Here is a 26,643-nt window from a genome sequence, read left to right as displayed (position 1 = left end):
GAGTCCATTATGAAGAAAAAGACAGTTTCGCTGTGAATGATACCTTTCTGAAATCTCTTTATTTACAGAGGTAATTGAAATTTGGGGCATGGCACTACGATGCTGAGAGAGGAAAGGGAAGAAACCTGAGATTGTAAGAGCGAGGTGGCGTACAAGTTGAGGAGGACAGCAGGGCAAAAATGTATTTGATAAATCTTTGGCTTAAAAAAAAAAAAATTCTGTCTGCAGCTCCAGGTTTGGTCTTGGGAGCAGCTGGAGCGTGAAGGATCTTTTTTTTAGGCACGTGAGGGAGCTAAGGACACTCTGGAGTCTGTCACGGAGTGGGTCATTATGTTTTCTTCTGCTTGCGGCCTGCAAGGGGGAAAGAAGCAGCATAAGAAGCAGTTGAAGAATCCCGAGGCCATGCTGGTGGTTCATGCTCAGCTAAGCCTCTCAGCTGCCTTTAAAGGGCACATCATTTGGGTGCCTTTAAGTTTTGTTCCTTGACATTTGGAGCCTGGGCTCATAGAGCACTGCCATCCACGAAGGCTAGACTGCCCTATCGTTAGACTGAGGCATTATTTCATGGCCTCCATTAAAGAATGGCAAACTGGCAGCTATTTCATGATCATGTAACATGAGCCCTGAGGAGGGAGGCTCCAACCTCCATTTGGAAAATTCACCTCAGGCACCAAAATGTCTTGTAACGGCCCAGCCCTGATGCCTTTTTTGCCGGCTTTTACAGTTCCGCCAGTCTCTCTGCCAGTGGCACACACCAGAACCATGTCTCTTCGCCAGCCATAACTGTGACAAACACCCCTATAATGACCTCTTGATTTGCCCACGGAAAGAGCAGCCCTCCGTATCGCCAACTTACGTAATTCGTTGTTTCTGGTTATGGCGAACGAAGCCCTGGCCCTTGGTCCTTGCTGCGTGAAGTGATAGCCAAACCGGATAATGGAAGGACAGTTTTCTAGCATGGCGGCCATCTCCATCTCCACAGAGTCCCCCAGCCGCTGGCGCTGGGAGTGGGGAGAGAGATGGCAGTGTTACGTTGGACGGAAGTGGGACGGAGCCTCATCTCTCTCTTTTTATTTTAAAAATATGTCCCCAGGCCAGGCATACAAGAGTTGCCTTAGTCAATGAAGGTCAAAATCAGAGAGAGATGTTGGGTTCATAGTGGATAGTTTGTCAGCTAGGCGTACAACCGCTGTGAAAAAGGCAAATTTCCTGCTAGGAATAATTAGGGAAGGGACTAAAACCAGCCAAAATCATAATACCTTTTATACATACCTATGATGCAGCTACATTTGGAATGATGCCCAGAGACGTGAGTTTTGGGCGGTATATAAATACGTTAAATAAAATAATACATACATAAATTTGGAGAGTTTTGGTTGTTCCATCTCGAAAAAGGAAGCCATAGGGCAGAGAAAGGTGCAGGATAGGGCAACCACAGTGATCAGGGGGCCGGAGCACTTTCCTTACGAGGAAAGTCTAAAACCTTTGAAGTTTTGCTTTTTGGAAAGACAACTTAAGGGCAACACAACAGCGTTATGAAATTATGAATGAGGGGGGAAATGTTGCTCCCTCATGCTATTAGAACTTGAGGCCACCCAATGAAATTAGTAAGAAATTGAAAATATATCTCCTGTCGTTCATTGATGGAATCCATTGCCACAGGCTTAGATGGGTTTTTTTTTTAAAGGAGGTTAAACAAATGACAGCGGATTGGTCTATCTATGGCTCTTAGCCATGATAGCTAAATGAAGCTAACAGTATATCATTCATACTGAACAGTATGAAGGTATACTGTTCAAGGGCAGTATACCACTGATTACCAGTTGGGGAGGGCAAACCAAGGGGATGGTTGTTGCCTTCATGACCTGCTTGTGGGCTTCCAGGATACATCTGGTTGACCACTCAGAGCTAAGTGGAACTTTCTTGTATAGGAGCAGTCTATCTAAAAGTTTCAGATGCTTGGAATAAAGGAGGGCTGTTGCTATGCTTCCCAGAAGCATCTGGCTGTCCATGGTTGGAAACAGGATTCTGAACTAGATGGATCCACTTGGACCAGATTCAGAAGGCCAGTTCTTAAGTTCATAATAGAACATAAAGAAGGCTCTCTATAAAGTATGAAACTCTCCGCAGTTGCACTATGAAAATTGCACTAATGAAAGCTGCCTAACCTGGTTGTCCACCTTGAGTTCGCAGAGTGTGGTGTTCTGCTTCATGGCTTTAATTACTTCCATCATTCCAGCACTGGTGATGAAGTTGGATTCGATATTGAGGCTTTGGAGGGTTTTGTTCTCCTTCAGCATCTCAGCCAAAGCCTGGTTTAAAAAAAAAAAAAAAGCAAAAAAAAGCCCAGTAACAGAAAGTATAACAAGTAGCATTTTCACCACAGATTTTCAGTAGCTGGGCTGAAAGTTGGCCAGCTTGGTTCAACTGCTCTCTGTCTCTGTTTGGTTGGGAGCTCTGTATTCTGTCCCTGATTGGCTGGGAATGCTATATTTAAGCTGTTCTAAATATGATTTAGCCATCTTGAATGCAATCGTATCATAGAGGTGAGATATGAATGAATATATATATATATATACACACACACACACACTTAGGTGGTCCGTGGCAAATGGTGCGTGGCAAGCCCTGCCCACACAGTGCTTTACCAATTGGAGGGAACAGTAGAAGCACCTGGTGACTGGGCAGTGGGGATTCCATATGCAGATAGGGAGGAGGAGCCTGTGAGAGCAAAAGCACTGTGGTGATTGGGAGTAGGGATTCCATATGCAGATAGGGAGGAGGAGCCTCTGATGGTGAAGGTCAGTTGGAATGCAACTATTAGTGGGCAGGGGTCTGCAAAGAGAGGGGTTGTGAGGGAGGAAAGAGCCCCTTCAGCAGAAGGAGGCTGCCACTGTGTGAATTAGATGAGGAAACAAGATGAACAAGATCTGTTAATTCAGGAAGGAAGAGAAAGAGAGAGAGAATGAATAAAGGAAGGGAGGGGAAGAAAGACAGAGGGGAATAGCGAGCGGAGGAGAGAGGAAGAGAGAAAGGGGAAAGGGTGAAGGACCGTCCTGGGCCTATCAGCGGCCTGAGAGGAACGAGTGGCCATGGCGGCAGCAGTGAGGAAGGGCCCAGTCAGCCGCTGCTGCTCCTGCAGGGAGGAGCAGGATCGGGGTGAGGGTGGGGAGGTCTCTGGGGTTAGGGGGCAGCGGCTTGGCCAATCGGCGCCGGCAATGCCGCAGCCGCGACCAAGAGGGGTGAGGGGAATGGAGGAGGAGGAGCAGGAGCATGGCTCAGGTGAGGGTGGAGAGATCTCTGAGGTGAGGGGGCTGTGGCGAGGAGAGCAATCAAGTGCTAGTGTGCAGATGCTCTGCACGAGTTAAACTAGGAAACCAATAATCCCTTCCAAGTGGGGTCAACCCCAGTCTGGAACATCCCATCGGTGATCACAGCCAGACAATACATGACATCCCTCCAGCAATCTGTCCAACTGGTCTCCAGTTCTGGCTCCTACTCTCCTGTACCAGTTCCTCACCAGACTTCAGTCCTAGCTTAGGCTCTAGAACGTCCTTAAGCAGCTCATGGAGAAGGAGGAAACCTTTTGAGGAGCAACCGGGATGCTTACATGTGCCACGGGGTCATTACTCCGAGTGGCCACCAGGCTTAACTTCTTCACTTGAGTGTTGCTTTTCATGGCTTCACAAATTTGTTTCAGTGTCTGAATGGGAATGTCCTGTCAGAAGAAAGAGAAAACATTATACTTTTGAGAGACCTATTCACAATTCTGAGAAATCCATTCTCTAAAGCTACACATACAGGTGACCATCACAGAATCCTTTCGTAATTTCCTTAAGACTATGTTTTATTATTATCGCCTGATTAAAGAAACGTTAGTCCATTGGTTGCATTCAGGTTTGATTAAATGTGTGTATTTTTTACATGGGAATGAAACTATAGTTCTAAAAGGGGGGAAGGATCTACTTTCTTCTTTTTTAGACGCCTGCTTTCTTTTTTTCTAGTCGATGTCTGCAGAAGGCACTATTTTATGAGACATTCCTTCCTATGTTCCTTCAGAAGACCTTGGAAGAGGCATTATCTCCTGTTTGTAAGAGAAACAAGAATATCTCTTCTGAGATGGTACTTGCCATCTATGATTTTTTTTAGGTACTAATATTAAATATTCTCTATTTTGGTAAATACAGAAGCTTGGCTACAATAGGGTATAAATTAGAAAGTTTTTGCCAAATTGGTTAAACTCATTAATCAGAAAGGATTGACTAGAAAGGCTTCTCCAATTAACTAGACAACACATTGTAATATATGTTTCTAGTCAATCAATGCCTTTCTAAGTAATGAATTTAACCAAACTGGCAAAACTTTCTCATTTATACCCCACTTTAGCCAAGCTTAAGTACTGTACCCAAATAGAGAACCCCCTTAAAAACAGAGGTTAAGTACAGATTATTCCTGTATTTACCTGAAAGGAAGAGGACATGGCTTAGCTAAGGGTGAGGGTACCTCTGTTCACCCCTCTCCCTGGCGGGAGTGAGGGACAGAATGAAGAAAATAGAGAGTGGTGGAGCTGGGGGGGCCCTCAGGAGCTGGGGGGGGCCCTGGTTCTTTGAACCCATCCACTCAGTTATAGCGACACTCCTGGAAGATTACTCCCCAATTTCTAACATCAAAGAACTTCGTGGTGGGGGGGACCTAATCTTGGGTTCAGATAAATATGGTATGTATAATTGAGATAAATACACACTCTTCCCCTATTTTCCTCCTCTTCCCCTGTTGCCTCTCTTGTGTACAATTATAGATTGTAGGTCCCTTGGGGCAGAGACCTGTCTTCTTGTAGTTTGTAAAGCATCTTACCCAGAATGTTGGGGGCAATATGCTAAATCATTGTAAACCGCTTAGAGAGCTTCGGCTATAGAGCGGTATATAAATGTAAGTGCTATTGCTATTGCTATTGCTATACATGCCACTCTATAATAAGTAATAATAATAATGAGCCTGCCATATTGAGTCAGGCTGCCGCCCTTCCCAAGGCCCACCTTATTAAGTGGTGTATATATAAATATGATTAATTAATTAATTTTAAACGCGTTGGGCCCCTGGAACCGTCCACATTCAAAGCAGATGCTCCAGCACTGAACAACAGAACCAACAGAGGAGACATTTTGTCCGTCTCTGCTTAGTTCCCCGGCGCATCTTTGTGACACTGACCTTAATGTTATTAAGGTTCACCTCCTCCAGATCTTTGGCGTTGCTCTGGATTTTCGTCAAGGTCTCTTCCACATTGGTAGGGTTCGGGGGCTCATCTGGGACGGGCTTGTACTTATCCGGCTGCACCACGCCTGCAAAAGAGCAGCACCCACACGTCCACACATGGGCCTACATTCCCCTCCCTTGCCGGTTCTCCTACATCTTCCCAGCCACACTCCGGATCCAGTCTGTGCTAAAAGCTGGTGCAGCCCCAGGGCCAAACACAGAGGTAAAAGAGCAGGAGATCTGGAATCCTGACATGCCTTTTGGAGCTCAAAAGCAGGCAAAGAGGAAAAGAACCGGTTCAGGGCAGGGGGTACTGAGCTCTTTGAGAATTTTTGAAATTCCCCCCTCCGGAGCTGGTAGTCCCTTCTCTGGGATGGGGGGGAAGACAGGCAGAAATCAAGGCTCTTCCTTTTTATCCCTAGAAATAGGCTTAATGAAGAGCTATTATTATCCCAGTACTACAGATGGAAAAGTTGAGGCTAAATGCCTGTAACAGGGATTCCCAGCTATTGTTGAAGACAACTCTGGTAATCGCCAGCCAAAGGCCATTGCAGCTGAGGATGATGGGAGCAGGGGCGTAGCAAGGTTGGAGTGGGCCCAGAGACAAGATTTTAAAATGCCCCCCCCCAAGTTCAGCTCATGAAATCTTAAATGAGGCTGAATAGTGGAAACAAAAACATAGTAAAATTTATATATATTATCTATCTATCTATCTCTCATTTGCCACAACAGAACATCATCCTAAATTATTTTGTAAAAGGTTTTGTAAATTGTGGACGCTGCAAGTCATTTAATGGTACTAGAGAAAGACATGCTGTTCTGGCAGCTCCAGATCTTAACACTCACATCAATTTCGGAAGATGAATACAACTGAAGGAAGTCCAGGCGGGTGCGTGGCTGGGGGAGTCAGTCATGTGACTTGCCTCTGGAGGGCCCCCCAAGGCAATGGGCCCCCAGACAACTGTCTCCCCTTGCCCTATGATAGTTACGCCCCTGGATGGGAGTTGTAGTCAACATCTGGGAATCCCTGTTACATGGAACACTGACGGATTGGGGCAATTCCATTCATAAAAACAGCCTGGGAATAATATCACATGATGACATAATATTGCCTGGAGTTGGGATAGTGGGGTGAAGAATACCAATAACTTGCTGAGTATAGGGTTGCCACCTTTTTCTGGCTCTTTCCGAAGCTATGTGCCAGGCAGAAATTCAGAAGGTAAAGCTTTTCCCAACATGCAGATGAGGCTACAGAATTTCTGCCTGTTCATGCAGGAGCCCTGCAGGAAGAAAAGAGTGGTGACCTCAACGGGGTATATCTCTACCAGCCCACAGGAAAATGTCGGCACATGAGAGCTAGAAACTTGGGACTTTAGTTAAATTGAACTGGAAGCACCCACAACCCTTCCCACAACCCAGTCTAGAACCTGCTTACTGTTGATGCCTTCCGTGTTCGAGATGTTGCCGCTGCAGATGGCGTCATAGTATTGTTTGTTGCTCATGAGTGTGTACATGCCCAGGATGGCTGTAAGGAGGCAGAAGAGAGATGGGGTTTTTGCCCTCATACATTATGGATTCCGGTTTAGCAACTCCTGGGCAGGTTGCTGGATGTGGACCTCGCCCTGCCTCCTGAACCCTGGAAATCTGGAATTCCATAGATTAATTATGTGCTTTTCACACAGTGCATAGTTATTCTGTGGAATTCTCTGCCATGGGATGTGGTGGTGGCCGCCAGATTGGGTGGCTTAGACAAATTCATGGAGTTCAGGTCTATCAATGGCTACTAGCGATGTATCCACTGCAGAAGGGGAGGGTGGGAGGGTGAAGACCCTCCTCTTCTTCTCCTGATTGGCTGGCTCCATGCTGAAGCTCAATGTACTCTCCCCTCAGCCTGATAACAGGCATCAGAAAATTAGCACTGAGGACTCCCATGGAAATTGATAGGATGAATAAACATCTCCCACTAATATCTATAAGACTGCTTATGAGTAATTTAGTGTGGGTGTGAGCCACTTACTGTAGCAACCTGTCTCCCAAACAGTTAAATCCATGTTTTTCTGTATATATATGTATGTACACAGACACAAAAATGTTACAGTAACAAGATGGGCTACTTCAGTCACTGGCTCACATCGAAATTACGTGACTCATAAGCAGTTTTACTGAGATTGAGAGTGGACAACTTTACTTACCCACTGATTTCAATGAGTAACTGAGTCTGGATGTAAGTCAGTGACGGGATTAGCCGGTCTCATAACCGTAACATTGACATTTGTGCATCCAGACAAAATCTCTATGGGGTGCCTGAACTGAAGGTTTGCAGCAGAAGGGATACACGTGTTCAAACCGGCTGGGGACCGACTCTCTGTGTTTTCTCCTAAGTCATCTGTGAGCAAAGGCTTCCTTTTCCAAATCCATCTTGGAAATCCTACTGATGTCAGGAAGACAGTAGTGAGTGGGAGAGAGAGGGCATTATGGTTTAAAAAGAGCCACAGCGTGGGCAGGAGGCCTGGTTCGTCAGTGGGACCCTTTCTGCTCTGTCCCGGCCACGTTCAATCCCTCCTCCTCAGTGTTCAGCAGCTAACAGAGTGGAGGAGTGCCTGGACGCCAGTCAGAAGCTAAAATCAGAAACCCCGGCCCCTTGGACTATCGGCTTACACCTGCCGGAGTACAGCTACGGCAATAAAAATACGTGAGGCATCAGCAGGGAGGTGACATCAAGGGACTTTCCGGTCAAGTCCTCGCAGCCAGTGTGGGGCGACCTGCCACTCACCCCTTTTCGCAGCGCAGGGTATCACACACACCTACCATTTTAATGGCTTGGCTAGGATTCCATCTCCCTAGCTCATTGTTTCCTGAAATTCAGATCGTGGAGGTACAAAGTCCCTCCCCAGATGAAGATTGCAGCAGGGCCGGGCTGGGGGCACTGAGAGGGCGGTGGAATGTATGTGGGGAGGGCACCAGGTTTTGAGCAGAATAGGTAATTAAGGGTGGGAGTTGGGGCGCAGGGGCGCTGCACGGGTGGGGTACACCGGGGATATGTCCTGTTGCCCTGTGGGCCAGTCCGAGCCTGGAGAGGAGAGCTGGTCTTGTGGTAGCAAGCAGGACTTGTCCCCATAGCTAAGCAGGGTCTGCCCTGGTTGCATATGAATGGGAGACTAGAAGTGTGAGCACTGTAAGAGATTCCCCTCAGGGGATGAAGCCGCTCTGGGAAGAGCAGAAGGTTCCAAGTTCCCTCCCTGGCAGCATCTCCAAGAGAGGGCTGCGATAGATTCCTGCCTGCAACCTTGGAGAAGCCGCTGCCAGTCTGTGAAGACAATACTGAGCTAGATAGACCAATGGTCTGACTCAGTATATGGCAGTTTCCTAGGTTCCTATGATTGCAGGTGCTCTTAGTTCTCACACCTCAAACCGGGATGTTTCCTCAGCCTGTCGCTGGCGTTCAGTGGCATCTTGCCTCTGGACTCGGAGGTTTTAATTTATATGTGGTATCTAATCGCCACAGATAGAGTGCACCTCCTCTTTCAATCTGCTTGATCCCTTTTGCAAGCGTTTTTAAGAACGTAAGGAGAGCCCTGCTGGGTCAAACCAAAAGGCCCTCTAGCCTAGCATCCTGTTTCCAACAGTGGACAGCCAGCTGTCTCTGGGAAGCTCACAAGCAAGGCTTGATGGCAACAGGCTCCCCTGCTGTGTACCTCTCAGTAACAGGTATTTGGAGGCATGCTGCTGTTGAATATGGAGGTTCCATTTAAGACAGGAATCTCCACCACATCTTGTAGCAGTGAATTCCATAAGTTAATGTTGTGTTATGTGAAGAAAACTTACTGTTTTTGTCTGTCCTGAAATTACTGCCAATGATTTGTGTTCAAGGCACCATACTTCCTCCCTCTCCCCTTGCTGCCCGTCCCCACCCCTCTGCCCCTCCCTTTTACCTGCAATATCGCACATTTCTGCATCAGTGGCATTTGCTAAGGCCTCCTCTAGCTCAGGTTCCAGTGTGATCTGCTCTTCTTTGGGGATTTCTCTCTTGGGGTTCTTTGGAATAAAAGGTTTTCCTGGCATTGGGGGGAAACAGGGAGAAAAAGCCCTTAAACACTGGTAAGGCAAAGCAGGCCTGGGGACAAAAGGATTAAAAGATACATCACTTCTAAGTTGTTGTTTTTTTATTGGTTCCCCTCTGCCTTTTCTGCTCTGAAATCCTTCCAGAACGGGGTTAATTTTTTCACATGATTTCAGGTTTTCCCAGACTTACAATGACTGCAAACACTTCCCCACCCACCCACCCCCGAATGAAAATCAGAGGCATCACTTCATGCTCGTTCCTGTACAAGTGTTGTTTGAACATATGGTTGCTTCTGCACTCGTCCTCATTTCTGGACTTGCCATCTCTGTTCACTCACATTTCATGAAGAATATGACGTCAAATAGTTGCATGCGGCACTTTCAGACCCAATTTTTGGTGGAGGGTTTTAGTGAGGGGGAAGGGTTGAAACAAAAGCAACCACAGCACAGCCTATCCAGCATAGAGGACTGAGGCTTTTAAGAACTTCTGTGCTTTTAATTAAACACTTCCCCTTTGCTGGTCCTGCCAGCTTTCCTGCTTGGCTGCAGGACTAATGATAAATTGCTCCATAATTGCTCCCTGAATAAACGACTTGCTCTTTTACTTTTCTTTCATTTTTCTAATCATAGAATTATTTATTGTCCCACTATAAAAACTGAAAAGGGGGGGCGGGATGCAAGGAAACCAGTAATTTAGTTCCTCTCACACACAATTACACACCTTGTGGGAACATAAACTGACAACAGGGCAATTAGAGGTTCTTCAAGGGGCAATTCACAAGCTGTTCATCACTAATACCCAGCCAGAAAATGGAGAGGATCTAAATCCCACTCCCAACCTGATCCCAGAAAAGCGACACTTCAGCACTAAAGACTCCAAAATGTGGAAGCAAACCACCTATGTCGGGGTTAGCTTCTAATTGTTTCATTTATATATTTCTCGAGGCACAGAAGCCATCCTCTTGGAACACCCTAGTTAGTCTCCAGCACAGCTGTTGGGAATAATGGCTTGAAAGCTAACAGATCAGGAAACATGCCCCCCTCCCCTCCCCCACCTCCTCCTCCTCCTCCTCCATCATCATCATCACCACCACCATCATCATCTTAAATTCAGTATTGAGGTCTATTTTATACCACGTGGATCGCAGACCTCGGTCTGTCAGGCCTCCTCCCTCATGCCCTCAAAACAGCCTTCCTTGGAGCTGTGGATTTAGCCAGTGGTGGCTGTACAAGGGACATCACAGGCGCCATGACCGTTGGGAAAGCAGGTCTCGGCCTTCATGTCTTGATTCCCCTAACAAGACAGGGAGCGGCCCCAGACAGGGCCAGAGTCACACTTGCAGACCTCAGATCCTTCCTTCGTTCTCGCTCTGTTCGAAGCAAATTAGCGTGGGAACTGAGCGAGTGAGGAAACAGAGCGGGCGGACTTGAAATCGCCCCCATCTCCCGGCACTCTCCACCTGTTGCTCCTTATCATAGTCACTTGGAGTATTTGACCGCCGTCTCTTTGCCGAGATCAGCCGTGCTTTCCTGGCTCAACAGGGGTGGCTAGATATCCGGGAAGGATATTCTCCTGCCTCAGGCTACCCAAATGTTCTCTCTTGGAGAAGTTCATCTCCTTTTCTCAGCTACTTGGGATGGGGGCAAAAAGGCAGTGCGGTGTAGCAGACAGTGTTAAATTTAGACGGAGACTTGCATTCAAAACCTCCCGCAGCCCTGAAGTGGACTATATGACCTTGGGCCAATCACTCTTTCTTTTAACCTAGCCTACCTCACAGGGTTGTTGTGAGGGTAAATGGGGGGAAGCCTGGGAAGGTATTGCCCAGGGAATTCTGGCAAACAGAATGTTGGTGTAAATGAAACAAAATTTGAAAAACAATCAGCCCCCACATGCATCCTCTTAGAGAGCATGTATGGTCTCTAAGATCGGGGTCAGAAACTTTGCTGGGTCAAAAAAATTGCTAAGATCTTCTGGGTCAGAAACTTTGCTTTCCAGGCTGATGTGAGTGCTACTCATTTAGGAATTAACTCTAGAAGCCTATGATCCTAAATATGCAGGGACTTTTTGTGGTTATTTAGCAAGGAGGGGGAATTATTCTGTGAATCCTTCAACTACTCTCTGGCCAACAAATCCAAATGGGTCCTGCCAACTGGCACTGCTTGGACAAAGGAGAGCCAAGAGAAGAGTCCTCAGTCCTTTTGCAAAAAAGAAGCATGGCATGTTGTTGGTTTTTTTTGCAAGTGCACTGCAGAAAGCTTTGCAAGGCAAAGTTAAGCAGAGCCACTAGACAGCTCAGATCTTAAGTCCTGCAAGCCGCTAGACAGCTCAGATCTAAAGTCTGGCAGAGAGATCTTCTTAGCCACTGAGGGAGCAAGCCAATGAGCAGGTCCACAAACAGCGTGAGATAATCAAGAATGATATAATCACCCTTCATGTAAAGCAGTCAGTGGTGGCTTCGGGGGGGGGGGAAATTGGGAGCAGGGCCATAGCGAGACCCTCCCCCCCGGGGGGCCCAGGGACAAAATCTTTGTAGGGGGCCCCCCCTATCGTGTGTGTGCTCCAAGCCACACCCCCTGCATCTGATGTCAGATGGAAGGAGCGGGGCAACAAATCTCCCCCCCTGCTGCCTCTGCCGTGCACAGCCGCCCTTGCTGCCGCTGCCGCTGCCGCTGCCCTTGCCCCACCCACCCCCTGCCCGCCGCTGCTTCTTATCTTTGCCCCTGTGACAAAGATGCCGGACTCCAGCCAGCTGGCATGCCTGCCTGCCTCTCTCTCTCTCTCTCTCTCTTGCTGGCCGGCCAAACTGCTGGAGAGGCCCAGCCCAGCCACAGCGCCTGCCATCGCAAAAGGGGCAAAGATGAGAAGCAGCGGGGCAGTCTGGTTGGGGGCCCCTTGGGGACCCCCGATCCTCTGGGCCCGGGGACATTGGTCCCTGCTTGTCCAATGGATACTGTGCCCGTGATTGCGAGACACAAATGCACTTTGGAGCAGGCAGCTTTATATACATCATTTATGCTCTCATCCTAAATATATTTTCTCCAAAGGCGGACCTACTGATGTCGTTAACTTTCAAATAAGCCTGCTAAGGATTACAGCCGCATTTTAATGTTCAGTGTATTATTTGGCAACGGGTCCAACATTATGGGGGCAGGTAGGGCAACAAGCTAATTGTCTAGGGGGCACTCCTCTCCCCTCCAGCACTGCCTACGTAGGCAGTAGGAAGCATCGGAATGTGTTTCATGTTAACGGACTTTTAGGACAAGAGTCAGAGTGGACATGCTGAGAACTAATTCCCTGCTTTTCATGCCTTTAGTCATGCATCAAGCGGTGGTGACCGAGGGGGCATCTAAGTCTGTAACAACGTCATCCTTTTCCTTGGGAGAAAGTCCAGTGGAACTCAGTGCAACTTCCCTTGTTGTCAATGTGCATCAGGCGATCAGTCGGCTGGGTTTTCAGGTGTGTGGAAGAACAGGCTACGACGCCAAACGATGCTGCCAACCTTTTCCAGGGGTGCCGAGACGCAACTCGTGGGGTCAGGACATCTGAGCTACACAGCGTGCTATTTTGAAGCCTCGCCGCCCTGCAGCTGAGCTAAATATACTCCCTACCCTTGATCCCACCCCGAGTCCGGGCCTGCATGCACAGTAGGACACTGGCAACATCCAGTAGCAGCTCTTGTCCATCGCCATCCTGGAACACAGCTGGTCCCTAGCACCCCACTGGGGTGTGTGTGTGTGTGTGTGTATCTCTCTCTGTGTGTACCTCTAGCATCTCTTGTCCCAGCCCAAATAACATCCCAGCTTCCCAAACCGGATGGTTTAGCCTGAACTTTACTTTTGCTCCTTGAAGGCAATTGCAATGGAGAGGCAGAGTAAAACAACAAACCTAGGAAGCTGCCCTCTGCTGGGCCAAACCCTTGGTCCATCTAGCTCAGTACCGTCTGCAGGCCTGACTGCCAACGGCCTGTGTGTGCCCACTCGCCCCACCCCCTGCATCTGATGTCAGAGGTGGGGGTAGCCACGCCCCCACATCTGATGACACATTGGGGGCGTGGCCTGGCTCCTGAACGGCGCCCCATGGCTCCGTTCGGGAGTTAGGAGTCAGGCCAGCATGCGTGGCGAGTTAACCCCTTGGCGAGTTAGGCTGGGGCAGCCAGGAGTGGCTCTTCCCTGCCGAATGCAGCAGCCATTTAACAGCCGGACGGGGGCTGTGCGGCCCCCGCTCGGGAGCTAACCAGCACTCTGACATCAGATGCGGGGCGGGGCGTGTCGGGGCCGCGACCCGGGTTCTTGGAACCCACTCGCCCAATGGTGGCTCCACCTCTGATTGTCTGCACTGACCGGCAGCGGCTTCTCCAAGGCTGCAGACGGGAGTCTTTCCCAGTCCTACCTGGAGATGCTGCCCAGGATTGAACCGGAGTCCTTCTCCATGCCAAGCATTGGCTCTGTCACTGAGCTAAAGCACAGCTGCAAGGACTGGGCAACAGCTGACCTTTTGGTCAAGGGAAAAGTACAGTGTGCCGTTGAGTCGATTTTGACTCCTGGTGCCCACAGAGCCCTGTGGTTGTCTTTGGTAGAATACAGGAGGGGTTGACCATGTAGCAACCAGGAATGATCCCCTTTGCTAAGCAAGGTCCATCCTGGTTTGCATTTGAATGGGAGACTACATGTGAGCACTGTATGAGATTCCCCTGAGGGGATGGGGAAACTCTGGGAAGAGCACCTTCCCTGCTTGCTGCCCTGAAGAAGGTTCCAAGTTCCCTCCCTAGCTTTCGATTTATATACCACTTTTCATTAAAATAAATAAATAAATCTCAAAGCGGTTTACAATATAATACATAAAGCACAAAGATGGGGCTATCCAAGATAGGGCTAAGAGAGATTCCTGCCGACAACCTTGGAGAAGCCGCTGCCAGTCAGTGCACAGTACTGAGCTAGATGGACCTATGGTCTGACTCAGCATATGGCAGCTCCCAATGTTCCTATGACTGGTCGAAAAGCAACCCCACCTGAAACGACACTGGAGGCATGAAGTCAGGAAAGCCATGGCCTTTGAGACCAACCAAAGCTGTTCCTCCTGAACCAATTACCTTTCTTCTCGCCGGTGAAGGGCACCAGATCTTCCCGCTCCTTCGCCTCCAGCGCCTGCTTCTCTAGATGCTGCATGAGGGCGTCTCGATCCAGCGGTCCAGTGGGACTCTTCTTGGTCTGGTCTCGTTGGCGTAGCCCGGCTGGGAGCAGCACGTTCTGAGAGGTGGAGTAGAATCAAGGTAATAGGCATTTTGCTCGCAGTATCTGGATACAATATAGGACAGGGTCTCTTCAGAGGCGTAACTAGGGAAAACGGCGCCCGGGGCAAGCACTGAAATGGCACCCCCCCCCGCCCCCCAACATACTACATTATACTTAGGTTTTTTCTCACAAGCGCCTGCCGCGGCCGCCAAGCCAGGCCACTGACTGGCCGCCAGGTGCCAGCAAAGCAATGGGTGGGGGGCGCGCAGGCGGCGTGGAAGGGACCGCTCATGGGGAAGGGGGCACCGAAGCGCTTCCTTGACTGCTGCAGCGCTACTGCACTGAGCAGGAAACATTTGTATTAACAAAAAATTTAAAAAAAAAATTGGTCATGGCGGTGCCCCCCACGTGACCAGAAAAGATGGCGCCCGGGGCATGTGCCCCCCCTGCCCCCCTATAGTTACGCCTCTGGGTCTCTTGCACAGATGTGCAGAAGAGGGAACGCGAGGCAGCTGAATCATAAATTCAACAGATAAAGCCTTTGACAGCACTGGATCTCCCTTTTGGAGAGATGCTTCACCTGATGGAATTTGGCCTGTCCTGCTAAAAGCAGGGAAATGGTCGCCACATTCCACTCCAGAGACGGGGGAAATAACTCCGGAGTTTTGATGCTCCGGCTCCTTAAAAGCAAAATGATCTTTTGTGCTTTGCAAACATGCAAATGAGGATCCTCTGAACTGTAATCCTTTTTCTTTTTTGGCCTTTTCAGTTTTGAAAGCTGTCCCCTAGCTGTTCCATTGGAGCAGGCATCCAATGGAAAGAGGCAAACATTCTAAATTGGGCAGGGGAGGGGGGGTTCAAGCCTTTTCAGGGCATTTTGAAATAAACATCAGCAATAGAAATGCACTGCCAAGACTCCCCTTTTAAAGCAAAGTCTCCCTGAATGTGGTTGAATGTTGACATTTTTCAAATGTGGAAAGGTTGCTAACTTCCGCGGGATGCTGAATTCCACGTGGAATGTCATTTTGGCACCCTTTCCCACCTGTTAGGTTTTGCTCTCCTGCAAAAACTCAGGGCTGGGCCCAGAGGTCACGGGAATCCCACCCACCAACCCCTCTGTGGTCTCACTTCGGGGTCCATTTCCTGGAGCTCGAGATCCAGCTGAGCCAGCTCCTCCGGCGACATTTCCTTCAGGATCTTGTCTTCATCGATATCTCGATATTTCTCCAGCTCTTTCTGGTAGGAAGTCATGGCTGGTGCAGCTTGTTGCAAAGGTTACGTCTCTCCGGTGATGCAGAAAAAGGAGGCTGGAGCTGGGGGGGGGGGGTGCACAGAGGCAGCACAGTGAGTGACTCCTTTGGAATCTAGTCCCATGGGGCACTTTTGGAGCAAACCAGTGGAACTCCCTGCCCCATCTTGCTGAACCTTCTGCCGTGTTAACCTCTGGAACTCCCATAATAACAACAACAACAACAACACAGGGGCCACAGAAATCACCATCAGCCAATTATAAAAAGCAACTTTACTGGGAACAGCCTATATTTTGCGATGATATCTATAATAATAATAACAACAATATTGATGATAAAATTCAGCCATCCCAGGTCCTTGGGAAGGACTCGATGTCTGGATAAAACAAACCAGTCAATAACACCTGTCTGACTGTGTAAACAAGAAATCATCATCATCATCATCATCATCATCATCATCAACTGATCGGCATTTAGTGTACAATATGCCTGTTCTGATAGTCATAGAGAAGAATCAGGTTCTGATAACTGATATTGCAATCCCAGGGGATAGAGGAGTTGATGAAAAACAGTTGGAGAAAATAACTAAATACAAGGACCTTCAGATTGAAATTGAGCGGCTCTGGAAAAAGAAAACAAGAGTGGTGCCAAAAGTTGTGGGTGCCCTTGGTGCAGTACCAAAAGAACTTAAACACCATCCTGACACCTTAGGCATCAATAAAATTACAACACATCAACTACAGGAGACCACACTACTTGGGACAGCACAAATACTACGACACTATCTTTAATATTTATTTTGTTATCCTAGACCCTTGGAAAGGGCCCGATAATTAAAGTACCAAATCCAGTCAATAACATCTGGTAGACTGTGTGTAAATAGCATCATGATCATGATGATGAAGATGATGATGATTTGATACACTACCTTAGGTGCTATTTCAATAATAGAAAAGCAGAGGATATAGTTATTCACATAAGACAACTAAATGGATATTGTCACCCAAGTGAGGGAAGGGAAATGCACTCTGCACATGCTCAGGCATGCTCTCATTGAACTTTATTTCATGTCCCAGGGTCCAGTGCAATATAGTGGTTAGAGTGTCGGGCTAGGATCGGGGCGACCCAAGTTCAGCTGTGAAATTCACTGGGTGACTCTGGGCCAGTCCCTTCTCTTTCAGCCTAACCTACCTCACAGGGTTGTTGCAAGGATAAGCATAACCACTTACAGCACTCTGGTCTTTTCTTCTCTGAGAAAGAGTGGGATAGAACTATAAACATACATTCATTCATTCAATCAATCAATAAATCAATAAGCCCTGGCATTAGAAAAAGGTACAGAGACTGAACCCTGAAGTCAATTAAAACCCAGAAATTGATATTTGCCATTTCTTTTTTCTTTTTTTTCTCAAACTTGGGTTCCCTCCGATAACAGGCCTGGCAGCCATTTCACACAAGCTGCTTTTGAAACTCATGGAGTACCCAAGGGGTGTGTGTGTGTGTGTTAAATCACATCAGGTCCATTTTAATCTGTGAATCTGTTCTTCGCAGAATGATCCAGACCAATCGATCAATGCATTTTTACAGCTTCAATTAAGCAGCTGCTGATGGCACTGCATGGATAGAAATGAAGGCAGCCTTTCAGACTGCTCTGAACATTTCCTTCCAGCAGAAAGGACTTCCCTCAATTTGCCAGGAGTGTACAGACAGCCTTGTGAGGTTGGAGGAGACTGAATGTCACCCCAACCACTCTCCCTATCCCTCTAGCTGATTATGAGGATCTGCTTCTTCTGGCTTCTTTAGAGGCCAGTTCCCGACATGTAGATGCTCATGTGCTGTGGTTAGAGGCACTCTTACCCCTAGACTTTGGGGCCAAAGTCCAGAGCCTCCACAGCCCCTGGGGGGCCCCCAATCCTCTTTGGTCTGTCCCGGGTAGTTTGGCCACCCAGCAGAGCATGATGATGCTTAATTTGCAGAGGAGGGGGGCCTCCAAAGGCCTTTAGGTCCAGGCTCCAAAATTACCTAGGTGTACCTCTGGGTGTGGTGCTTCAGGGACTATACCACTTCACCTTTTATTGCATCCCTGAAATACTGCACAGTGGCATCATAATGGAAGATCCAATCCTGCACACTCTGCGCCCCAAAGACAGAGTCCCTCTTTGCTCATTGCACTTCTGATGAAAAGCACCTTTTCATCTCTGAAGGTTCAGAGCAGCGGTTCCCAACCAGGGTTCCTCCAGATGTTGCTGAACTAAAACTCCCAGCATCCCCAACCATAATAAATTGAAGCTGGGGATGTTGGGAGTTGTACTTCAGCAACATCTGGAGGAACCCTAGTTGGGAACCACAGAGTGAGTGAGTGAGTTATTTAGTTAGTTAGTTATTTGACGTATTTGTATACCGCCCAAAACGCAAGTCTCTTGAGTAGTTTGCAACAAAACCATAAAAACAACAAATAAAAAGGTTAAAACATTACAACAATTTATAATTTTAAAACGTTGAAACTATTAAAAACCATCAAACGATTAAAACAGTATCTAATTAAAAGCCCGGGTGAAGAAATGTGTCTTGACTGCCCTTTTAAAAGTTGTAAGAGATGGGGAGGCTCTTATTTCATCAGGGAGCATGTTCCAAAGCCTCAGGGCAGCAATGGAGAAGGCCCGTCCCTAAGTAGCCACCAGACCAGCCGGTGGCAACTGCAGACGAATCTCTCCTGATGATCTCAATGGGCAGTGTGGTTCATAGCAAAGAAGACGTTCTCTTAAATATCCAGGGTTCAAGTTGTTTAGGGTTATAGGTTATAACCAAGACCTTGTATTTTGCCCGGAAACCTAACAGTAACCGATGTAGATCTTTTAAGATAGGAGTGACATGGTCTCTCTGAGATGACCCGGAGACCAACCTGGCTGCCACATTCTGGACCAACTGCAGTTTCCGGACTACGTGCAAAGGCAAAGCGCATGGCAGTAATCAAGTCTGGAGAGGTGAACAACAGATGTACTACTGTTCTGAGGTCATCTATCTCAAGAAACGGATGGAGCTGGTGTATCAGCCAAAGCTGATAAAAGGCACCAACCTCTGGCCACTGCCTCAACCTGGGACACCAGGGAGAGGTTTGTGTCCAGAAGCACCCCCAGACTGTTCCTTCTGGGGAAGTGTGACCCCATCCAGAACTGGCAGATCAAAATAATCTCCCGAGTTCCGACCCTGCACAATAAGTACCTCCATCTTATCTGGATTCCGTCTTAGTTTGTTATCTCTCATTCAACCCATCACTGCCTCCAGGCAGACATTTAGGGAAGTTATGCCTTCTCCTGCAGATGTTGACACTGAGAAATAGATTTGGGTGTCATCAGCATACTGATAACACCCTGCACCAAATCTCCTGATGATCTCTCCCAGCGGTTTCATGTAGATGTTAAACAACATTGGACACAATATGGAGCCCTGAGGGACATCATACCGAAGTTCAGATTTTGAAGAACAACAGTCCCTGAAAGACACCATCTGGAATCTGCCTGAGAGGTCGGAGTGGAACCACTGCAAAGCAGAGCCTCCCACTCCCAACCCCCTCAGATGCTCCAGAAGGATACTATGGTCAATAGTATTGAAAGCTACCGAGAGGTCCAAAAGGACCAACAGAGTCACACCTCCTCTATCAATTCCCAATTAGAGATTATCCAACAGGCCGACCAAGGCAGTCTCCACCCCATAGCCCACCCAAAAGCCAGTTTGAAATGGGTCTAGATAATCAGTTTCATCCCAGACTGCCTGGAGTTGGGAGGCCACCACCCTCTCAATTGACTTGCCCAACCACAGCATGTTGGAGACAGGCCTATAGTTGCTCAACTCTGAGGAATCCAGGGCAGGCTTCTTCAGAAGTAGTCTAATAATTGCCTCCTTAAGGCAAGGAGGCATCCTGCCCTCCCTCAGAGAAGCATTTATGATCTCTATTAGGTCTTCTACAACAACTTCCCTGCCAGATAGTATAAGCCATGTTGGGCAAGGGTCAAGAGGACAGGTGGTAGGCCGCACCGCTCCAGGCAGCTTGTCCACATCCTCACGAATCACAAACTGTAACTGATCCAGCCTGACCACATAAGAGGAGTCACTGGACACCTCACATTCAGACACTGCAATAATGGTGGAGTCTAAATCCAAGTCAGCCTGAATACGAGAGATTGTATCCACACAAAAATCATTAAGCACATCCCAGCGGGTAATAGATGGTTCCAAGTTCTGATTCAAGGGAGGAGGACAGTGTTCCCTCTAACAGGGATTCCCAGATGTTGTTGACTACAACTCCCAGAATCCCCAGCAGCAATGGCTTTTGCTTGGGGATTCTGGGAGTTGTAGACAACAACATCTGGATCCCTGTTACTAAGGGAACACTGAGGGAGGGGCACTTACTAGCCCTCTCACAACCTTCTCACAACTCCGCTGGATGTGAACTTGCAGACACAATACAGGCTGAAAAGAATCTCTTCTTCACTGCCCTTATTGCCAGAGCATAGATGTTCAAATGTGCTCTATGTTGTAATCTGTCGGATTCGAGTTGAGTCTTCCTCCACGTGCACTCCAATCATCTGCCTCGCCGCTTCAGCCCCCATAGTTTGTTCATATACCAAGGGGTCAATTCTGAAGCAGGTCGGAGAGGACGCTTAGGAGCGATCATGTCTACTGCCCTGGTGAGTTTGCTGTTCCAATTGTCCATCAACAGGCACACCTGCAGAGCCAACACTAAATCCCTCCAAGGCTTCTTGGAACCCTACTGGATCCAATAACCTTCTCGGGTGGACCATTCTAATGGGCCCCTCGCCCCTGCGAAGGTGGGGTGTGACTGTGAGTCCAACCTTAAACAGATGGTGGTCCATCCATGACAATGGGGAAATCACAGGAGTCCCCACCCACAGAACACCACCAGACCAGCTCAAGCATGTGACCAGCAACATGTGTCTGTCCCGAGAGACCCCTTGGAATAGGCCTCTAGTTGTCATGGCTGCCATGAACTCCTGAGCTACCCCAGACAGATTGGTCCCAAAGTGGACATTGAAATCCCCCAGCACCACAAGCCTGGGGGACTCCAACGCCAAACCTGAGACCAAGTCCGTCAGCTCAGGAAGGGACTCCATTGGGCAGCGGGGCGATCGGTACACCAAGAGAAGTCCCAGTCTATCCCTGGTCCCCACACTTAGGTAGACACATTCAATATGGTCAGACACTTCCACCGGGATCCTGGTCAAGGAGAGGTTATTCTTATAGACTCCAGCCACTCCACCTCCCCGCCCATGTCCCCGCACCTGCTCCTCAACAGAATACCCTGGAGGGAGAAGCTGGGACCAGATTGGGCCACCAGCCTCCCCCAAACAAGTCTCTGGAACATATACCAGGTCTGCCCCTTCATCCAGAATCAGATCATGGATGGTTTCAGAGTTATTCTGGAGAGACCCAGCACTACAGAAGAGCAAGGTGAGGGTCTGTGGGAGGTTGGCACTGCTCCCCAAGGTCAAATTGCTGGTAGGACAACCGGAAGGGGAAGCAGCTAATAGATTTTTTACTTCCCTTCCCCTGTAACGACTCGCTGAACTGCCAACTTTACTTCTTCTATTCCCCACCAGCACCGGAATAGCCACCCCATAGTCAGTGGACACAACCCCTGTCTCCCCATCCCCAGACAAGCCAAGACACATCTGAAACACCCAGGATCTGAAAACTACAGAAGCCATAATAATACCACCTCGCCCTCACCCTCGTTCTCCTCCGTAGTGCCTCGCCCAAAGGGGCATTAGAATTTTGCCCTCATAATAGACTGGGAACTCTCTCCCACTGTATCCTCCAACCAGCAGGGGCTGATGGTTTGACCTGATGGACAAGAAACCTGCATGGCCCAAGTTAATGTCGGGGCCCTGCACTTCTTGGCTGCGGAGGCACCCGGGGTGCCAAAAAAAACCCGGGGCCAGCCCTGGTCCCTGTTAAAAGTACTGGCGCCCAAAAGGGAGAGTGGGGGGGGGGAGTTGGCATCCCTAAGTCTGCATGAAATCAACCTCCACACTCTCTCTCTTGAAACTGCTCCCCCTGACTATGCTTGGACATGTTGGGGGTTGGTTAGGAACATAGAAAGCTTCCTCCTACCGAGTCAGACCTTTGGTCCCTCTAGCTCAGGATTGCCTACCCAGACTGGCAGCAGCTTCTCCAAGGTTGCAGGCAGGAGTCTCTCTCAGCCCTATCTTGGAGATGCTGCCAGGGAGGGAACTTGGAACCTTCTGCATACAGATGCGCTTCCCAGAGCAGTCTCATCCCCTGAGTGGAGTATCTTACAGTGCTCACACATGTAGCCATAGGAACATCATAGGAAGCTGCCTTATACTGAGTCAGACCCTTGCTCCATCTAGTTGAGAATTGCCTTCACAGACTGGCAGCGGCTTCTCCAAGGTTGCAGGCAGGACTCCCTCTCAGCCCAATCTGGGGGTGCCAAGGGGGGAACTTGGAACCTTCTGCATGCAAGCGTGCAGGTGCTCTTCCTAGAGCGGCCCCATCTCCTAAGGGGAATATCTTACAGTGCTCACACATGTACTCTCCCATTTATATGCGACCAGAGTGGACCCTGCATAGCAAAGGGGACAAGTCATGCTTGCTACCCCTCTCCTCTGCTGGTTACACCGTAGCATGGGAAATGCACTCTGCATGCACTCGGGGGCTCTCTTGATTCGTATTTCACACATTCCTACACTTAGGAGAGGAGAGCTGGTCTTGTGGTAACAAGCATGACTTGTCCCCTTAGCTAAGCAGGGTCCACCCTGGTTGCATATAAATGAGAGACTAGAAGTGTGAGCACCATAAGATATTCCCCTTAGGGGATGGAACCGCAGTCGTTCTGGGAAGAGCAAAAGGTTTGAAGTTCCCGCCCTGGCTTCCCAAAGGTTAGGGCTGAGAGAGATTCCTGCCTGTAACCTTGGAGAAGCTGCTGCCAGTCTGTGAAGACAATACAGAGCTAGATAGACCAATGGTCTGACTCAGTATATAGCAGCTTCCTCTGTTCCTATGAGTCCGTGCATGTAGATTTGACTTCGAGTGATCCTGGGAAGGGGATTGAACCCTGAAGAGTGATGCTTGAAGTCCCCCTGAACAACATTGTGATAAGGCCTGGCATCCCCAAGAAGAGGCCAAAAATAGGAACAGCGTTTTCTTAGGGCAGAGAGCAGAGAAAAGCTTCATCAACTGAGACTGTTGGAATCCTGGTCTCCCAGGCCTTTCAGACACTGTCGCTCTTTCCCCTGACCTGACACTTCTATCACGGGCTGAGAGAGAGACTCCTGCCTGCAACTTTGGAGAAGCCGCTGCCAGTCTGTGTAGGCAATCCTGAGCCAGATGGACCAAGGGTCTGACTCAGTCCAAGACAGCTTCCTATGTTCCTAAGACAACAAAGTAATAAAAACCATACAAAGCATAAAACCAAGTTTAGATCCAGTTATGCAGTTATGGCAAAACGTGCATGTTACACAAGGGTGAAGGAAGGTCAATAGAAGCTTGCTAAGTTTGTGGGAAACTGGATTATATTTATTGAATATTGGCAGAATAAAGCATACTCCTCACAAGATATTAGATATGGCTTCAGATGTTGTGATTATTCATAGTACAATCTTCTTTTTAATTGAGAAATGTTCTTAAGAAGTTAAAGTTGTAAGTGGATAGTTTTCTACTTATTTCAATTCATCGAAAATTAGTTTTTAAAAACAAATCTAAACCATAAAATATTGGCATGCACACAATCAAAGCTAAAAATCAGTCACAAAAACCCCACCCCCCTACCCCACCAAATCTGAACATAGCAAAAGCAGGGGGCGCTGTGCCACTATCTTTCAGCAAACAGCCATTACAAATCGTACACTTTAAAGCTGGTAAAACACTTGGTATATTAAGAAACATGGCCCTCTGACATTTATATGCAGTATTTATATATTCTGCAATTGCCAGTCCTCCACTGATTTAAAAGTCTGGAGACTTTTTATCCTTTGGGCTGGAGATGTCTTTGAAGAACGTGACCATCGAAGTGCAATCACAGTTCAAAATAGACCCTAGCCTACAAATTGCACATTGCCCTATGTGCCTTAGTGGGCATGCGCACTAGAGATAAATTGCACATACACACTCTCTCTCTCACAAACACACATCTGCCTTCGGAGATTTAATTTTTGGAGACCCCCCGAGGAGGGAGCTGAATCCGAAAGAATGGCAATTCCATAGCACACACTAACAATCTTTTATCAAGGGATTCCTGAAGGGCAAAACAAGAAGGACTATAACTGACCAGAGACAGATCAGAAAATGGGGACTGAAGCATATGCACCAGAAGAACGAAATTATCTTGATTTGTTGCAATGAAGACCTTGCCAGATTCTAACAGGGGTGCATTTCTCTCCCTGGCCTGCTTAGAAACATCTGATCTGACCCCAGCGTTTCAAAGTTGGATCTCAAAATTCTCAAGGGCAGTTTTGCGTTTCAAAGTTGGGTCTCAACATTCATCCAACAGTAGTTTTGTGTTCCACCCCAGAAGCAGACGCATCTCAGGGCCCAACCAGTCAGCAAACGTCCGCACAGGAAAGCAAATGGTTCCTTCGATCGAGTATGATCGATACCGAGTTGATGACATAAAGAGTAACTGATGCTTCTATTGATACATCTGTTTATAAGATGGCAAAATAAGGTTGCTCTTTGACTGGGATTTGAAGTGCAGGCTGTGTGTCTCGGTGGGCATTCTCAGTGTGATTTCGTACCTGTTTTCATAATTTCATTAAAGTGTGACACTGGATCTGCAGCAGTCTGGGGATATGGGAAATCATGGGGGATGGGTACACAGCCAAGATGAGGGGCGATTGGCTGGGAACGGAATGACGGGTGCTGGAATCCCTGCTTAACAGTGTTGCCCCGCAAGTCGGTCCTTCCTATGAATTTGGGAGTATAAACTTCTAAATGCCAATGCTCTTGAGTATATGCATTTTGGAATGGGGCGTACCCGAGGGGGAAAAAACTCCTTTGCTATTTCTCTTGGAATGCCTGGACCACCCTCCAGACCCCCAGGGATCTCTTAGTCCTTAAATGACTCCACCCCTGCTGCCCCTTAGTCCTTCACCTCCCATCAGCGACATGGTACCACCTCTCTCCCCCTTCCTTCAAGCACCACCTCTCCCATGGCTTAACCCTTCAGCCCTCACACAAAATAACACCAGATCCCGCCTAGAGACATCTGCCCTGTTCCTTCCTCACCTCAACCTCTGCCGCCCGCTCCCACTGTCAACACTTGGCTTACAGACCCTCAGGGCAAGGGGGGGGGTATCGGTTTTGCAGCGTCACCCTGCCAAGCCAGCCTACCTTGGCGTGGTGGCACTAGAAACGTAAGAACAGCAGCCTGTGGAGGCCCTGTCCCATAAAGCCCCAGAGACTGTTTCTCGGGATCCGACTGAGCACACATTCCTAGAAGCCGTGGGGTGCCACCTAGCGCAAAAACGGCGCTCCTCTTATTCTAAATGAACCCATCTGGAGCAACCCGGCACCCTCCCACTCCACCTGGTTCTATTCACACCCTTTCTCATTGCGGATTGGGAACCTTGTTCTGCTCTCCAGCGCCCCGATTTCCAGCATGGAAAGCCAGCTTTAAAGGGTAGCACTTCAGCAACCCACGCGGGTAACTTGATCTCCATCCTGGCCCTCTCCCCTTTCCCAAGTCCTCAGTAGCAAGCAGCCACCCAATTCTGGGAGAACCCACCGCCCCCAGCCACAGGTGTGGCCTGCCCTCCCCCTCAGCAACATCCAGTGGTCGAGTCCTCCCGTGGCCGAACAGACTGTACCGTTTAACACCGTACCTGTAGGCGAGCCCATTTCCCTTTATCACTTTGGCTTAAAGAATGCCCTGCAAGAAGAAAACTAGCTTAGACCGGCTTTCTTCGAACTATGACGCACCAGCTTTCTGCTTGCGAGGACCGCTCAAGACAAAACCCGGGGTGCATTGAATTAGGGCCTCGTCCACCTGCAGCCTCAAGAGATATGGCCCACCTGACCGCTTTGGACTCCATCACCATGTTTTGCACAAATAGCCCAGGTGTGTGTGTGTGTGTGTGTGTGTGTGTGTGTGTATCTGTGTGTCTGTGTGCATGTGTGTGTAAGGAACAGCTGCCCACTGATTCTTCAACACCACTTCCCACCCCACAGGGACTTCGCCCAAACATCGGCAGCCTGCCTGGCTGAGAACCGTATTCTCAAGACCCGTTCTCTCATCTCATAACATTCAAAAAACCAGGCAAGGGCCAAAGAAGACAGACTTACCTTTGGTGGGCTGTGTCAGCCGCTGCCTTTTTTCTGAGCGGTGTGAACCCAGCGGGCAGGGCACAGGCGAGGCAGCCAGAAGAGTGTGTCAGATCAGCATTTTATTATTTTAGCTTCCCAGCCGGGCAGATGGGCGGGGTAGGAGCAAGGGAGAGATCACATATACAGACTCTGTTATCAATCACTCCAGAGCCCGGCCACGGCCCTGTCAGACCTCCAGCGGCCGCATTTGTGAACTGCCAGCCCTGAGGGAGGCCCCGATGGAATTGCAAAGAGGAGAGACGCTGGGAACAATATTCTCTCTCCTGCACGTTTCTCTGGGCATGTAGAAGGCAGAGAGCAGAACAGAAGTTTTTGGGGAGCAGAAATGGGTACCCCTTCTAGACAATACAGGATTCGCGTTTTTGCGTTATAAAGGTAAAGGTGTGCCCGTCAAGTCAATTTCTACTCCTGGCGCCCAAAGAGCCCTGTGGTTGTCTTTGGTAGAATACAGGAGGGGCTGACCATGGCCTCTTCCCACGCAGTA

At 48.6% G+C, this 26,643-nt stretch overlaps 1 protein-coding gene across 1 annotated transcript; it reads right to left on the bottom strand.

The window, feature by feature from the left end:
- Positions 1 to 40: 40 nt before the first annotated feature.
- TMOD4 (tropomodulin 4) lies at positions 41 to 26,266 on the bottom strand. The gene is made up of 10 exons (XM_053277985.1): positions 26,118 to 26,266; positions 15,676 to 15,860; positions 14,406 to 14,562; positions 9,186 to 9,308; positions 6,689 to 6,778; positions 5,209 to 5,339; positions 3,611 to 3,718; positions 2,169 to 2,312; positions 857 to 1,001; positions 41 to 351 (listed from the first exon to the last, which is right to left on the bottom strand). Exons 2-10 carry the CDS (start codon positions 15,796 to 15,798, stop codon positions 329 to 331), a joined length of 1,044 nt encoding a protein of 347 aa, XP_053133960.1. The 5' UTR covers positions 15,799 to 15,860; positions 26,118 to 26,266; the 3' UTR covers positions 41 to 328.
- Positions 26,267 to 26,643: the final 377 nt, after the last annotated feature.

This window comes from Hemicordylus capensis, chromosome 14 (assembly GCF_027244095.1).
Source record: "Hemicordylus capensis ecotype Gifberg chromosome 14, rHemCap1.1.pri, whole genome shotgun sequence".
NCBI lineage: Eukaryota > Metazoa > Chordata > Lepidosauria > Squamata > Cordylidae > Hemicordylus > Hemicordylus capensis.
Note: the sequence above shows the minus strand (reverse complement) of the source record. Positions and strands in the feature narration are given on the sequence as shown.

Coding starts and splice junctions, on each gene's coding strand:
- TMOD4 (XM_053277985.1), bottom strand. CDS start 15,798: ATGACTTCCTACCAGAAAGAGCTGGAGAAATATCGAGATATCGATGAA. Junction 5,340..6,688: donor GAACACGGAAGGCATCAACA/GTAAGCAGGTTC, acceptor GCTCTTTTGCAG/GCGTGGTGCAGCCGGATAAG. Junction 352..856: donor AACCAGAAACAACGAATTAC/GTAAGTTGGCGA, acceptor TCCCCCTTGCAG/GCCGCAAGCAGAAGAAAACA.